Source organism: Thalassophryne amazonica, chromosome 16, assembly GCF_902500255.1.
Source record: "Thalassophryne amazonica chromosome 16, fThaAma1.1, whole genome shotgun sequence".
NCBI lineage: Eukaryota > Metazoa > Chordata > Actinopteri > Batrachoidiformes > Batrachoididae > Thalassophryne > Thalassophryne amazonica.
Window position 1 is genome coordinate 86,948,053 of NC_047118.1, and position 17,421 is coordinate 86,965,473.

General features: G+C 41.3%; 1 protein-coding gene across 1 annotated transcript in view; it reads right to left on the minus strand.

The window, feature by feature from the left end:
- The window catches only part of LOC117528782 (multidrug resistance-associated protein 1-like), a 231,537-nt gene that overhangs the window by 161,782 nt on the left and 52,334 nt on the right, over positions 1-17,421 (minus strand). The window contains exons 6-8 of the mRNA XM_034191407.1: positions 12,960-13,136; positions 9,185-9,352; positions 636-813 (exon numbers count right to left, since the gene is read on the minus strand). Coding sequence (XP_034047298.1) covers positions 636-813; positions 9,185-9,352; positions 12,960-13,136 — 523 coding nt within the window. The remainder of the gene's footprint in view (positions 1-635; positions 814-9,184; positions 9,353-12,959; positions 13,137-17,421) is intronic.

Below are 17,421 nucleotides of genomic sequence, written 5' to 3' on the forward strand. Positions count from 1 at the left end.
TAACAATAACAGGGTTGTGTAGAAAGTGTAACAATAACAGGGTTGTGTAGAAAGTAACAATAACACGGTTGTGTAGAAAGAGTAACAATAACACGGTTGTGTAGAAAGTGTAACAATAACACGGTTGTGTAGAAAGTGTAACAATAATGCGGTTGTGTAGAAAGTAACAATAACACGGTTGTGTAGAAAGTGTAACAATAACGCGGTTGTGTAGAAAGTGTAACAATAACGCGGTTGTGTAGAAAGTAACAATAACATGGTTGTGTAGAAAGAGTAACAATAACACGGTTGTGTAGAAAGTGTAACAATAACGCGGTTGTGTAGAAAGTGTAACAATAACGCGGTTGTGTAGAAAGTGTAACAATAACGCGGTTGTGTAGAAAGTAACAATAACACGGTTGTGTAGAAAGTGTAACAATAACACGGTTGTGTAGAAAGTAATAACACGGTTGTGTAGAAAGTAACAATAACACGGATGTGTAGAAAGTGTAACAATAACGCGGTTGTGTAGAAAGAGTAACAATAACACGGTTGTGTAGAAAGTGTAACAATAACACGGTTGTGTAGAAAGTGTAGCAATAACGGTTGTGCAGAAAGTGTAGCAATAACATGGTTGTGTAGAAAGCTGGTCTCACCTTCAGTGTTGCCGTCGTTGTCAACAGAAGCATAGGTACGCAGGAACTCTGCAAAGGCTCCGTCTCTGGCCATCAGCTCTGAGTAGGAGCCCATCTGAGTGACCTCGCCCTCCACCATCACCAGGATCAGGTCCACCTGGGGCAAGTAGTTCAGCCCGTGGGTCACAAGTACACGTGTCTGGAGAATATAGAAGAACACAGGCAGTTTCTTCTCAGCGAGTTTCAAACAGGGACATTTTATAGTATACACAAAAAATACTCTGTAAATTACCAAAGCGTAACATAGCATAATGAACGGAGATAGAATAGAATAGAATAGAATAATTCTTTATTGTCCACCAATGTGGAAAATTGTCTTCAACTCACCAGCACAAATAAAACAAAAAACGAATAAAACAAAAATAATATACATAAAATACATGGAAGTAAAGGAAGAAGTAGAATAAGACCTAGTAAGATAAATAAAACGTACAATAAGATCTAATAAAATCAAATAAAACAGAAGTAAAGCAGTTCAGGTTTTATTTGTGGAGTGGTCACTTGTTTGAGTTCATTATGGCGGCGGCATTTGGTATAAAAGATTTTTTGAAAGAACCTTTGGCCAGAGGAGCTCTGTAGTGCCTCCCAGACTTCAAGAGCTAAAAGATATCAAGAATATATCACTGCAATATCTTATTTTAATGACTTTCACATAAGCAGACAATGCAACCAATGTGACAACATGTCGGCAGTGAAATGTGTGTGTTCTTCGCAAAAAAAAACTGTAAGCAGGTCTTAGGAACAAATCTGTTCTTAAGAACCGTGAATGAGGCCCATTTCTTTCTAATTTGCAGTTGTTTAACTAGATTACAAGTAATGAGTGCAATATACACAGTACAGGCCAAAAGTTTGGACACACCTTCTCATTCATTGCGTTTTCTTTATTTTCATGATTATTTAGTACATTGTAGATTCTCACTGAAGGCATCAAAACTATGAATGAAAGGAGAGTGATGGAGTGCTGCGGCAGATGACCTGGCCTCCACAGTCAATGGACCTGAACCCAATCGAGATGGTTTGGGGTGAGCTGGACCACAGAGGGAAGGCAAAAGGGCCAACAATTGCTAAACACCTCTGGGAACTCCTTCAAGACTGTTGGAAAACCATTTCAGGTGACTACCTCTTGAAGCTCATCGAGAGAATGCCAAGAGTGTGCAAAGCAGTAATCAGAGAAATGGGTGGCTATTTTGAAGAAACTAGAATATAAAACATGTTTTCAGTTATTTCGCCTTTTTTTATTAAGTACATACTTGTTGGGAAGGTGTCGTAGCACGGACCCACAACAGGGGGCGCTAAAGAACGGACAATGAATAAGCCAAAAAGTAACAATTTAATGTTGTGACAACACACAACTAAATACATAAAATTTGTAAAGTCAATTAACACCAGGTGACGTGTGGGCAGGCTCGAAGATAGAAGACCCCCGACGAGAGAGAAGCCGCATCCCACACGGCTTCCACCACCAACGGTCTGAAGAACACCGGAGCCGCCAAGTCCCGAATCCCCAGGTGGCCTCTGTCTTCGGCTGTCGACCCTGGTACTGCTGGCAGAAAGCAAAGACAAGATGAATGAGTGTGAGTCCGCACACTCAGTAATCCACAGTCTGCACACAGTTAGGAGGGAGCACCTCCACCTCCAATCACACACTCGTGCAGCTCCTGTTTAATCCACTTATCTGGTTTGGGGTGTGAGGCGAAGCCGTCGCTGTCACACCAAACGCCAATCCCACAGATAAGGAAAGCACCAGGAAAACGGCTGCAACAGAAGTTCAGATTATTACTCAACGTATGAGTCAGCAGAGAAAATTACCTCTTCGGTAGTCGATTTCTCGGCGAGGAGGTGGAGTTGCAGTCCGGCCTTTATGGTGATGATGATGAACGAGTGACAGCTGGTGCAGAGGATGAATGACAGCTGTCACTTCTTCTGGGTCTGGCGCCCTCTTGTGCTTGGAGCCCGCACTCCAAGCAGGGTGCCCTCTGGTGGTGGTGGGCCAGCAGTACCTCCTCTTCAGCAGCCCACATAACAATACTGTAACTCCACATACTAAATAGTCATGAAAATAAAGAAAATGCATTGAATGAGAAGGTGTGTCCAAACTTTTGGCCTGTACTGTGTAAATATATACACACACATATATATATATATATATATATATATATATTATACATTTATTGTTATTTACATGATTTATTAAGATTCTATTGTCTTATGCACAATTTGTACATGTTCAAACAAGCACCTCTACCTATCAATCATAAACAATACTTACATTTTAAAGGCATCTGCAGGAGGGCGTGCGTGTGCGAATACACGAGTTGCCGACAACAGCAAAAGTTAAAGGTAAAGATAAACTTTATTGATCTCACAGAGGAGAAATTCACATTACATCAGCTCTTAAAAAATGCACAAGGTGGGTGCAAGTAGAGGAAAATGTTCATCAAACAGCGTGTGCTGTTGTGACTTGTGTTATGTGCACAAGACATAAGAAATGAGGTAGAAATAGAAAATATATATATATATATATGCTGTGGGACTGTCTTGGCTGACACGCCTCTGCAACATTGCGTGGCGGTCGGGGACAGTGCCTCTGGATTGGCAGGCCGGGGTGGTGGTCCCTCTGTTTAAGAAGGGGGACCGGAGGGTGTGTTCCAACTATAGGGGGATCACACTCCTCAGCCTCCCCAGTAAGGTCTATTCCAGAGTACTGGAGAGGAGAATTCGACGGATGGTCGAACCTCGGATTCAGGAGGAGCAGTGTGGTTTTCGTCCTGGTCGCGGCACACTGGACCAGCTCTACACGCTCCATCGGGTGCTCGAGGGCTCATAGGAGTTTGCCCAACCAGTCCACATGTGTTTTGTGGATCTGGAGAAGGCGTTCCACCGTGTCCCTCGGGGCACCCTGTGGGGGGTGCTCCGGGAGTACGGGGTCCTTGCCGGTAGTAAGATAAACCTGTTTCCAGTACATGTTGGCCTCCGCCAGGGCTGCCCTTTGTCACCGGTTCTGTTCATTATTTTTATGGACAGAATTTCTAGGCACAGCCAGGGTGTAGAGGGGGTCTGGTTTGGGAACCAAATGCCCCCTGTACGCCTCGCTGGAGAGGTGTTCCGGGCACGTCCCACTGGGAGGAGGCCCCGGGGAAGACCCAGGACATGCTGGAGGGACTACATCTCTCGGCTGGCTTGGGAACGCCTTGGGGTTCCCCCGGAGGAGATGGGGGAGGTGTGTGTGGATCGGGAGGTCTGGGCAGCTTTGCTTGCTTCGCTGCTGCCCCCGCGACCCGACTCCGGATAAAGCTGAAGAAATGGATGGATGGATGGACAGCATACAAATCTATTCTAAACAGCCTCTGAGCAGAAAGAGACAATGCATAAAAAGAATGCAAAACTTGAACATAAAGGTACATAAAAGGGTGGTGGGAGAGCGGGGTGGAGTCTTGATTCTGGGGGTTCTGGGAGTGCTCCCCCAGAACATTTTTTTTAAAGACCAAGTCAAATTTTATGTATTCTTGTGAATTTTAACAGGTATGAAGTTCTCTGAAACAAATAAAACTCACTTCAATCTGTGAAATAAAAACATAGTGTTGATTATGGGGGGTCTGGGGGATCTTCCCCAGAAATGTTTAAAAGAGCAAGTCAAAATTTGTACATTCTGGTGAATTTTAATGGGTATGAAGCCCTCTGAAACAAAGAAAACTCACTTCAAACTGTCAAGTAAAAATTCTTTGTCTTCTGTAGTATTTTGATCGGTTCTAATCCGGTAAATGCACCAAATGGGTGCTGTGTCGCTGTACAGTCAATAAAATACAAAATTAGGGCCTAAAACAACTGACAACATTGATCTGCTGTGCACAAAGTAACACTGTCACCAGTTTTGAAAATGCATGCACACTGAGAATTTCAAAACTGATACTTATTCACATTTCATCTGTAAAATGCTCTCACTCGTAAAACAAACTAGGGCTGCAACTAACGATTATTTTAGTAATCGATTAATCGTTTTGTTTTTTTACTTACAACTGAGTTTTGCCGTTATTTTTTGAAGTGAGTTATTATTAAAAGGCCTTTGTCACACAACATCAACGTTTGACCTTGTAACAAAGTTATGATGTTATATTCTCGTCAAAAACATACCTGGAGTAATGTTTTGTTTTATTTTGCACATACATACGTCCACACCACAAAGAGATTTCCATCAGGTTTCATCCGATTATGAGCATTTTTAGATGCTGTCAGCAACTATCTCAACCACTGACAACATATTACAGCAAGAGTCCACAAAAGACCTTTTTAAAGGCCTGACTAAAGTGTAATATGTGATCTTTAATAAGATATTTTCATGAAAAAAGACACAAATGTGCAGTTTACTGCATTTTATTTTTTTCTTGTGTAAAAACACAGCTTAGATGTGGTTTGACCAAAACAAATTGTCATTAAACTTAAATAAAACAGGGATAAAGTGGAGTCACTAGGTGCTCACAGGAAACATTTATTTTCTATATTTATTTATTTATGTTCATTGTTAGTTGGTTTTACCTTTTCTGTTGTGTTTTGTTTTATCAGGTTCTTTTTGTCTGTTTCTCTAAAATTGTATAGTAGCATTATTAGCTATTATTACTTTTGTTGCTATTATTATTATTAATATATAAATAAAAATAAATAAAATATTACATTTCGTAATACAGTTGACTCTTACGACAACAAACACTAAGCCATTAATTATTTATTATACAGAAAACATGCACACAAGCTGTGCTGAGATGCTAACAGCTTAATGCTAACTTTAACATTGAAAACGCCATAGACATGCTAAGGCGTTAGCATCTGTCCCATTTTTAAGTTATAAGATACATCTATCAACTGTTTTAGAAGACCATAACAGGTCGGTTTAATATAAAAAAGGTAAATATTACTCACAGACATATGCTCTTTAGGGTTTTAGCGGGGGAAATTAAGATAAAGCGACATAATGCAACAAACCATCAAAGCAGTGAGTCGGATCATTGTTTCACTGGTTTAAAGCACAGCTTGGGGAAGGTCTGCCAATGTTCTCAATAAGACAGGGAGGAGAAGGACCGTGGCTCATAGCAAGCAGTAAACTGAGCGGAGAAGAAGGAAAATTCACACAGTCCCTTCCTCCTCAGTGCAGCACCACACAAGCTGACATTGCTGCTGCTTTGATTAGCGCAGAATGAGATGTTGCTTTGACAGTGAGACTATCATATTTCGGCCCCAAAACATGCATGACACCACGTGCGCACGAAATCCGTCGTGGTGACGGAGAACTTTAACCCATGCCCGAGGCCGAACTCCACGGAACCGGACTCCGGGCCGCCGACACTGACGCCCCAGAAACATCGCGTTTGTGCGGACACGCGAGACGTTTGTGACCGACGTCCCCACATTCAAAACACTTCATGCTTCCTGAACTGGCATAAACCATGTAAAAAGAGTCCTCATGTTTGACTCTGAAGGACACGTCCAGAGTCTGGGTTGGACAGTTCAGGAACATGAACACCTGACGACTGAAGGACTGAACGTGGCACAGTTTCTCGCTCTTACAGCCCAGTCCGATCGTCTTAAAACCGCTGGCAAACTTACTGAACCTCTGCAGCTCCCGACTGAGAGCCTCGTTCGAAACAAACGGAGGAACCCCGGAAATAATGATTTTAGTGGACGGAGCATAGAGAGGAGAAGCCTGCAGGTAAGAATCATTCAGATAAACCCCACTTTCAACAAGTTGAGCAGAGAAACGCTCCTCCGACAGAAAAACCACCACGGCTCCCCTTACCAAAAAGTAGTATATGCAAGTATGTTTCAAGTATACTTCTAGTTTACTTTTTATATACTTATCAGTACTATTTTTTGGTAAGGGTCTGTTCATCCTGGACGCAAACATTAAGTTCTCATGTCCGACCTGCTCACCCACAGCCAGGAGGACATCCTCCACAGACACAGCCGGGTCAGGGACCACCCTCACCCCGTGTCGGAGCGAGAGGGCCGGCGGCGGCCCAGACGCCATCCGCGCCAAAACCTGCCGCAAAAAAAACACACAAAACTACACACAAACCAGTCAAAACAATAAAAAAACAACAAACAAACAAACCAAAAATTAAAAGAAACACCGAAAAGGAAGAAAAAAACGCCACCTCACCTGAACTGCGTCACACTCTCATCTGTGACCCTCACTCATGCCCAAACTCCCAGCATGCACCAGAGAGAGAGAGAGAGAGAGAGAGAGAGAGAGAGAGAGAGAGAGAGAGAGAGAGAGAGAGAGTAATCTGACTTGACAGGTTTGTGCTGTCTGCTCTAGATGTGCTGTTTTTCAATGGGTGCACATGTCTGCATTTCCAGGTTTCCAGAAACACAACGTTGACACGAGTGACATCAGTAACATGCAGTAATCATGTTCGGAGTCAGTTTGGGTCAGTCTGTCTCACTTTGGGGAGGTCGTTGCACCCCAGTCGAGGTGCAGTAGAGGTGCAGATGTTGCACATTCTGGACATGTTGGCAGCATTTGATGAGCCTGACCACGACGAGTTTCTCACAAACACAATCAGACTGTTTCGAATGCTGTTATGATGCTGTGAGAATATTTAGAATGCAGTCAGAATACAGTTAGAGTCCACGACTGCACCTGAATGTTTTGAACATGTGCTAAACATTTGGGCAGCCACAGGAATTTGACCGGCTGCTTGGAACGCACTCAGATTGCAGTCGGCGGTTTTTGAATGCACCTCGACTGTTCCAGAATGTATGTCGAAATTTTATTCGGACAGCATTCAGCCTCTAGTGTGACGGGGGCATCAGGACTGAACCCTCAGCTGCCATAGTAACTGCAGCGGACTGAAGTGGAGGTTTGAAGGAATCTCTTGCTTTGCTTCCCCCCTAACCAGGCTGAGAGTCACTAACAGTCAGCAGACCAGAATCCTCCAAAAAAAAAAAAAAAAAATACCCCGCTTTCTCAGCTTCTGTACGTCCATCAAGCTGTGCATCATGACTCTGGGTATTTTTCACAATGCCCTCAGATAAGGAAGCACCTTCTCCTATGGACAATGGCAACTCCAATTCAATTCCCAGTCACAATCAGGGAGTGGAGTGGAAAAAAGATCACATTCCATTAAGACAGCAGGTGTGTCCATGTCTACAAGACCTCTAGTCAGCAAGTAAAATATATCATCTTGTAACCTGTGAGTTCAGTCAAGGAGCAATGTGTCATTTTCACTACAGTTACCAGATCCACGAGGACTGATTCAGTCCTTTAACCGGCCCATTTGGTGCCAGTAGTCAATCAGAGACTGAAGATATGATTACTTTATATATTACTTTTTAATACTTCTGGTATTACTTTTCTGTATATTACTTTTATCTTTGTAACTTATTTGGACATGCATCCAAAATTTCATTGTGTTTCACTGTGCAATGACAAAGGAATTCTATTTCTAATACTAAATGTATCTCTCATTGTGACATCACTCTGCGGACGGAGTGCAGTCGAGACAAAACACAGTGACAACTTGAGCCTGTCTCATCATATCCTAACTGACAGCAGTGACAGCTGACACGACTGAGAGCCGCCAGTCTGCTGTAGAAACTGCCTTCCCTCTCAGGGCCCCGTCACACTTTGATGATTTATCCAGCCCCATTTCTGGGTTGGAATGATACGGGTCTGAACAGTTAAGTCACCACCAACAGAACCCCTTTGTTTGGTAGGCGGAGCACACAGATATTGACAAGCACATCTTTGGGCCTGCGTACACCGTCACGCGGCCTCACCCCTCCACACGGAAGACAAAGAGAGTAATTTAACATCCTTTAAATTATATTTTATTTGATGTTTGTCTTGGTGGATGACAGGATTTATTTTCATGGCGTACAGAATGCTGAAGAGTCGACTGATGTCGGTGATAAATGCTCACGTCGTTTTCCACAATCAGGACACTTTTTGTAGATAGGTTTTTGTCAGGCTGTGATATATTGCGATGTATTTTGACTTGTGAGTAACTTACAAGAAACGTGTGTCAACAATCCCATAACGTACCTACAACCTATGTCCCACGTACGTGGGATGTAAACAAACTGGTATGTGTCGAAAATATTGTGCATGCCCAAAACTGTCAACGTAGGCACCATATTATGACGTATGTCAGAATGCTTCACTCTCTGAGCACCGCACCAGTCACGGTTTCATGACAGCTCAAGTGATCTTAACACAACAGAATTATCTGGAGGATGGAGGGTCACCTACCGTTTCTCTCTCACTCACTCACTCACACACACACACACACACACACACACACACACACACACACACACACACACACACACACACACACACACACACACACACACACACACACACACACACACACACACACACAGCAAGACAGAAAGTTTAAAAAGAAACAAAAACAGCCTCTTAACAATAAGATACAAATGTAAGAATTGAAAATCAAGACCTAGAAATGAATACAAAACAATCCTTCACTAGTCTTGAGTAACTGATCTCAAACCTTGTTCTTTAATAGTCCCTGGGGTCCAATGACATTGTCAAAGATGTGTTTCCCAACATGGGCATCAACTGCAGACAGCGGATCATCCAGCAGGTAGATGGCACGGTCACAGTAGACAGCTCTGGCCAGGCTGACCCTCTGCTTCTGACCTCCTGACAAGTTCACACCCTTCACAAAGAGGAAGCAAAGGCAAAGCTCTATGGGGTCACTCAAAAACTACGTCACACCTGAGGGGAGGAGGAGCATTACAGGGGGGAGGGGGGTGTGGCCAGATGTTTTATATATATATATATATATATATATATATATATATATATATATATATATATATATATATATAAAGAATATATTTTGCACCAACAAAAGTTTCATTGTGCAAGGCATCAGACAGGAATTAAATTACAATATTTGCCAACAAATTACAAGGTCACTGATACAGAGTGTCACTTAGAATGTACAACATAATGTCTTTGAACAGTCTCCAGTGGGTACAGCAAAAACCATAACTTGAGTAATTAATGTCAGGCCCCCCAGGACAGACAGCACACCAGCAAAACCTACAGTGTGCAAGACGCCAGACAAAAGGAATTAAAATACACAATTTATAAGGAAATTACAAGGTCACTGATACAGAGTGTCACTTAGAATGTACAATAAGCCATGACAGCAAACTCCATCAAACTGAACTCTGTAAACTGAAGTCCTTTTGCCTTATTCCTTCAGTTCTTTTTCCTCTATTTCTGGATTTTAGCCTAACTTTTTTTCCTTGATTTCTTCTGTATTCTTTGAAGTTTTCTTGATATCCCTCCATATTTCACTGACTTCCTTCTATCCTTGTTTCTTTGACCTCTCACAATGAGCTCTGTTGCAGCTGTGAAATAACTTCCTAAAGAGAACGACTTTTTCTGACTGCATTTTGACTGTTGTCAGTCTTCATTTATGGTGTTGTTTTTTTTTTTTTTTTTTTAAATGTCATGCATTTCCTGTTGCTGATGTCACATCTTCCAACCCAGGAGAGCAGGCACTAAAAGCTCCATCTGGTGTCTTCAGAAAAATACACTGGAGAGTGCATCAAGAGCCAGGATTTCTGTAGAACTTGCTTACTTCAGCATAAGATTAAAATCAGACTCTAATCACGGGGGGAAAAAAGTGAGGGGGGTAAGATCAGGTGTTATGTAACAGGGAGGGGGGGGATACAGTGGGGAAAATAAGCATTTCATCCACTTACAAAGAATGGAGAGCTCTGTCATTTTTATCATATGTACACTTCAACTGTGAGAGACAGAATCTACAAATAAATAAATAAATAAATAAAAATCAGAAAACCACACTATGATTTTTAAATAATTAATTTGCATTTTATTGCATGAAATAAGCATCTGATACAGTAGAAAAACAGACCTTAATATTTGGTACAGAAACCTTTGTTTGCAATTACAGAGCTCAGACATTTCCTGTAGTTCTTTTTTTTAATTTATTTTTAATAGTTTTCTAGGTTTTTGGAAAAATGGAACATACAGACCACTTCCAACAAACATTCAGAGCATTGAGGATGGGTGACAACATGTTAAGTCCTAAGGAAATAAAAATACTGGGTTGATCACCTTGGTGATGGGATAGGGACCCATGTACCCCGATGGTGTGCCGGGGGAAATCAAGTAGTTTTTGTTTTTCCTTCATGGTGTTCCAAGGAAATTTGTTGATTTGTGAACCCTGAAGGGCATCACAGGGAAATGTATTGATTTGTGTAAAACTCTGTCAGACTCCTTGACCAACAGCGGAGGCTGCAGGATAATTCCTGGGTTGACAGAGTGACCTGTTACAGTCCTGTGGGGAAGCTAGGATTGGGTAGTCAGCAGGTTTTTTTTTTTAAGGGAGCCTTTAGGACAGTTAAAAAGTGTGAGAATTAAAACATATGGCGTCTCTGTAATTGTACGCGCAGACGGTCAGACCTTCTGCATTGAAGCTCCACAGTTAAAATCCAACATATGGGAATTACCCCATTCTCATGCTGACCTAATAATATAATTTTATTTTAATAATTTAATAATTTTTTGCTGACTAACTCACCGTGACGGACAAACAGCTATTTATAAGGAAAGACTGTAACACGGGTTCTTTAAGGATCGGTGTTATCACTGAGGACTTTGACCAGTGCACCACGGATGTCTGTTGTTATGTGTGTGCGCAAGTGTGTGTCCAGGGTGAAAAGCAAGGTTGAAAGAAAAAGAAAAAACAATTTAAGGGAAATTCTGAGATAAACTTATTAATGAATAATCTTACTGTTTGTTAAGATGATAACTCAAAATAATAAATACCAGAATCTTCTTACTGCCCATATCAAATGATCATATAACGTGGATAAAGTGGTTAAAATATGGTTAATGTTTACGCACCAGATTAGTGGAAAAGCCGGTTTGGTTTGCTTATTTAATACACCTTCAAGCAGCCGTGATACTGCGAATGAAAGCTTTTTTCAGACTGTGAGCAGAGGATGGATCTTGAAGGTGTCGGGGGAGAAGCGTACACGTGCACACGCACAAATGCTGAGGGAAGCTTCAAATTTTCACCCGCCACTCCACACCCCCACCACTGCTCAAGTGACAGCTGCAGCCGAGTGTTATCGGTTTATTTAGGGAACAATGTGTGATTAAAACACTGAGCAGAGAGAAGCCGTATCAACAGCAGCTTACGGTAAAACCCTGTCTGTGGGAATGAAACAAAATCCAAGATATGTTAATTTTTTTTGTATTTCTTATTGAATGAATGGTGAAGCGCTACCGAACAAAAACAGGAAGTTGTTGGTTGAAACCTCCCCCTTTCTGAATCTCTAAGTCTTGTGGGCAGTGCTGCCATCTACATGTGGTGGACTGCATTGCATCCTATGTGGCTCCAAAAGACTGAGCTTGTAAACACTTTGGTCAATTTGATGCTGAAAACAAATAAAGTTGATCAACTACACTTGTTGCATTGTTTTAACGATTTTAATCACTTTTAACTAGTTAAGCTGGTACACTGCTGATTCTAATTTAACTAATAGCATCAACTGTCTCTCTCACTTTAGAAAATTGGATTATACATTTTTAACTTTTCCAAATTAATTCCCTAGTTAAACTAATTCTGCTTTCAGCATAGAAGTAATCATACAGTTGAATTGCAAATTATCCAATTGTTAGATTAATTAGTAGTCTTGTTTTTCAGACAAGGAAAAAATTTTTCTTCTTCTTCCTTTCAGGTTTTGGAAATTTCTCTTAAAACAAATTAGAGTGATCCCTCACAGTCAGTTAGATTTTTGTGCGCATCTGTAACTGGTATTTTTGTTAGTAATTGTGTATTTTTTGTTAATCTGCTAATTTTTTATTTCATCAGGCGTCAACCGTCTGCGAAGAAATCGCGTGCACCCAGCGGCTCTGAAACTCCAGACACACCGATTCAGATGATTTAATTGTGCAGGTATTACTCAGTCTGACAGCAGAGTTCTTGCCTGGATATGTCGGTGTAATTCGATCTCCTATGCAGAGAAAAGGTACAAAATCACCTGACTGAAAAGTCTGATAAGTTTTTATTAGAGAGTATTAGTGATTCTATTATTAAACCCTTAACTTATATCTGTAGTCTGTAAGTAATTGAGAAATTTGCTTCCAAAAATTTTCTCAATAAGTAATATAATACTCTGGTTAAACTGCTTCAGTTATACCTATTCAAACTTTATTTATTTCAGTCTTACTTTTTAAAACCAATATTTGCAAGAACACATTCTACAAACTGTTGCTACCTTCTCACCAATCTCGGTACCATCTCCAGCAGGGAGCATCTCCATGTCGGGCTGCAGGGCGCAGGCCCTCACCACACGCTGGTACCACTGCTCCTTCCTCTCCTGGCCAAAGATGATGTTTTCTTTCAGTGTGGAGTTCTGGATCCAGGCCTGCTGGGGAACATAGGCCACTGACCCCTGCAAGGCGACACACAGCACAGAAGGTGTTTCGTTAGAACGTGTGACCACACAGTATTCAGGAGGAGGGGCTCACTGGCAGGCGTTCCTGTTGGTGGCAGCAGGTGCACAGACGACACGACACTTTAGTCTGATTCTGACTGTGAATGAAAAGACTTGGACGACCTATTTGGACTTATTAACTGTTTTCTTTGTTTCTTCTTGCCACTCCCAGCCCCTGGCCAGCTCTTTGGGATGAGTAACTTCTTTTGGCTTCTGTCTTTTTGCTCGGGGTCGCTGCAGCGGATCAGAAGTGCATCTACATTCTACATGTTGATTTCACAAAAATGTATGCCAGATGCTCCTCTTGACACAACTCCACATGACAAGGAGAATGGGGATGGATGATCCTGAACAGGGAACCCTCTGTTCATGGTTATATTTTGTATTTTAGCTGATAAATAAATATCTGCTTTCTTTATTTACAACCCAAATCAGAAAAAGTCAGAAAAAATTAAAATGCTGACATTTTTACAGTTAGATGATTTGATGTTGAGGATACCAAGTGATAAAGCATTTCAGATAGTTTTTTGTTGTTGTTCATTTTGTCCCATTCTTCCTGCTATCAGATCTTAAGGTGTTCAACAGCATAGGGTTGTCACTGAATTTTGTTCATTTGAAAATTCTCCAGAGATTCTCTCTTGGGGACAGACCATGACTGTGGGCAGGTCAGTCCAGTACCCGTACCCGCTACCTCTGCCATCATGCCTTTGTAATGTGTGCAGAATGTGGTTTTGCATTGTCTTCTTAAAATGCATGGACATCCCTGGAAAAGATGTCTTGAAGGCAGCATATGTTGTTCTAAAGTGTCAAAGTACTTTTCTGCATTAATGCTACATCACACAAATGTACAAGACCTTTGTCAAGGACACTGACACAGCTGCTGATTAGAATAGCTTTTTTAACTGAACATTTTCTAGAGAAAAATATATTTCAAAAGGTGTAGCTGTAAATGCTTAGTGGTGGTTTGAGAACATCTCCCCCAAAACCTTTTTGAAATTCTCATCTGATTTGGTGCATTTTCAATCAGTTCAATAAAGGAATAAATCCCTGTGATTTTAGTTCTGGTGACAGTATCTGCAGGACCAATCTTTCATTAGTTTTTCTACATTCTCTTGCTCTACTCTTGATGAGACGCCACACGTAGTGTCCCCCTTCAATTTCAACATCCCTCACAATATTATTGAAGGTTTCCTTCTCTATACTGAAGATTTCTTTGCATGCAAGATTCCTGATACATCACCAGACCACGACAGCCTGTGACTTGTTGCTGTTAACAGCCTGGATGGAAAAAATTATGGAATCATGAAAAACAAAAGAACGCTCCAACACATCACTAGTATTTTGTTGCACCACCTCTGGCTTTTATAACAGCTTGCAGTCTCTGAGACATGGACTTAATGAGTGACAAACAGTAGTCTTCATCAATCTGGCTCCAACTTTCTCTGATTGCTGTTGCCAGATCAGCTTTGCAGGTTGGAGCCTTGTCATGGACCAATTTCTTCAACTTCCACCAAAGAGTTTCAATTGGATTAAGATCCGGACTATTTGCAGGCCATGACACTGACCCTATGTGTCTTTTTGCAAGGAATGTTTTCACAGTTTTTGCTCTATGGCAAGATGCACTATCATCTTGAAAAATGATTTCATCATCCCCAAACATCCTTTCAATTGATGGGATAAGAAAAGTGTCCAAAATATCAACGTAAACTTGTGCATTTATTGATGATGTAATGACAGCCATCTCCCCAGTGCCTTTACCTGACATGCAGCCCCATATCATCGACTGTGGAAATTTACATGTTCTCTTCAGGCAGTCATCTTTATAAATCTCATTGGAACGGCACCAAACAAAAGTTCCAGCATCATCACCTTGCCCAATGCAGATTCGAGATTCATCACTGAATATGACTTTCATCCAGTCATCCACAGTCCACGATTGCTTTTCCTTAGCCCATTGTAACCTTGTTTTTTTCTGTTTAGGTGTTAATGATGGCTTTCGTTTAGCTTTTCTGTATGTAAATCCCATTTCCTTTAGGCGGTTTCTTACAGTTCAGTCACAGACGTTGACTCCAGTTTCCTCCCATTCGTTCCTCATTTGTTTTGTTGTGCATTTTCGATTTTTGAGACATATTGCTTTAAGTTTTCTCTCTTGACGCTTTGATGTCTTCCTTGGTCTACCAGTATGTTTGCCTTTAACAACCTTCCCATGTTGTTTGTATTTGGTCCAGAGTTTAGACACAGCTGACTGTGAACAACCAACATCTTTTGCAACACTGCGTGATGATTTACCCTCTTTTAAGAGTTTGATAATCCTCTCCTTTGTTTCAATTGACATCTCTCGTGTTGGAGCCATGATTCATGTCAGTCCACTTGGTGCAACAGCTCTCCAAGGTGTGATCACTCCTTTTTAGATGCAGACTGACGAGCAGATCTGATTTGATGCAGGTGTTAGTTTTGGGGATGAAAATTTACAGGGTGATTCCATAATTTATTCCTCAGAATTGAGTGAGTCCATATTTTTTTCCCTCTGTTTGGTCTAAAAAGTAACCGTTACTGACTGCCACAATTTTTTTTCTTGATTTCTTATAGTGTTTCTTAAAGCCAGAAAGTTGCCATTTGAAATGACTTTAGTTTTGTGTCATGTCTGTGATCTGCTTTTTTTCTACAAAATTAAACAACTGAATGAACATCCTCCGAGGCCGGTGATTCCATAATTTTTGCCAGGGGTTGTATTATTAAAACTTTACTGTGCAAAAAAGCATTATGTTAACCTTGTCCAAAAGCAGTGTTGTCTTCTCTGGGGACAGAGGCATCTTGGTTGGACAAGGGGCAAAGCTCCCTGAAGCTAAAGGGTTTTATACCTCTAAAATGTTATTGGCAAGCCCTATTTTATCCAATTTTGAGTGGTTTTAGATGCATTGAAAGCAAGAATAATATAAAAAAATGACATTTATGTTATAATATCTGTAAAACCAATGTTCTTTTTAAAACATTTCTGACAAAGTCTAAGTTAATAACACATTAATATTTGACGGGCATATAGCGTTTGCTCTCTTTTTCTTCTTCTTTAATCCAGTGAAGCAGGCAGTTTTTGTGTCATGACAGTTTTTTTCCCAACATATCTGAGTGGGATCGCATTACTTAAAAAAAACAACAAAAATAACATAACCACTAACTGTCTTGTTTGAACAAGAGCTGAATGAGGTTCCAACCCCCCCATGCGCGCTCTCTCCTGATCCTCCCCCCTCCTCCTCACTCTCACCGTTCCTCCGAGCTTTTTGGAAAAAGGAGCCTTTAAACTGTAAAATAAACCTTAAACTTCTGAATATGTCAACATCTACAGACACTGACACTCTGGATTATTTTAATGAAACATTTGAATGGAGTTTTTTTCCCCCTTTAAATCAGAGCGGTTTGAGACGCACAGCATCTCCGTTTTGATATGTTTTAAGTGCTGACTGCTGCTTTCAGCAAATATATATATATGCGAAGTCCCAGTTTGCCCAACAGAGTTTAGTTCTGCAGCTTTATCGAGGTGAGAATAATATAAACGTGACATTTACTGCACTGCTGTGAAGGTTTAATGATCGGCTAACGTTAGCTTTTAACACAATTGATCTGAGTGAACACTTTAATTTCTAAATGGTTCAGTCTTTTTTATTTTTAACAAATAAAGCTACAGCTTTTTTCAGAGACCACAAAAGCTCAACTTTAAATAACTGTTGTGAAAGTGTAGGAACACGGACCCACAACAGGGGGCGCAAATGAACGGACAATGGAGGAGTCAAATAACACTGTTTTTACTGTTGTGAAATAGGCACAACAAATACAACCGATTACAATATTGAGATTGAGTCCAATTACAGCGGTGTCGTGTGGGCAGGCTCGACGATAGGAGACGTCTGTCCAAGTCGAACCGGAACCAACCCGATTTCCTCTGCCACCGAACCCCGGGAATACTGGAGCCGCCAAGTCCCGAACTCCCAGGTGGCCACTGCCTCCGCTCGTCGGATCCGGTACTGCTGGCGAGGAACAGAAACAGTCAGGTGTGAGTGCGGCTGCACCCAGCAACACGGAGGGTGGAGACACCACCTCCACCTCTCGTCAAAAACAATATGGAAATGTAGGAAAGTGAGTACTTATCCAAGTATGTCCAGTCCAGTAGTCAGCTGTCCTACAAACAAGCAACAAGTATTACGGCTTCAGTTAATAGTACGTTTGGCTGAGATCGTTACCTCTTTGA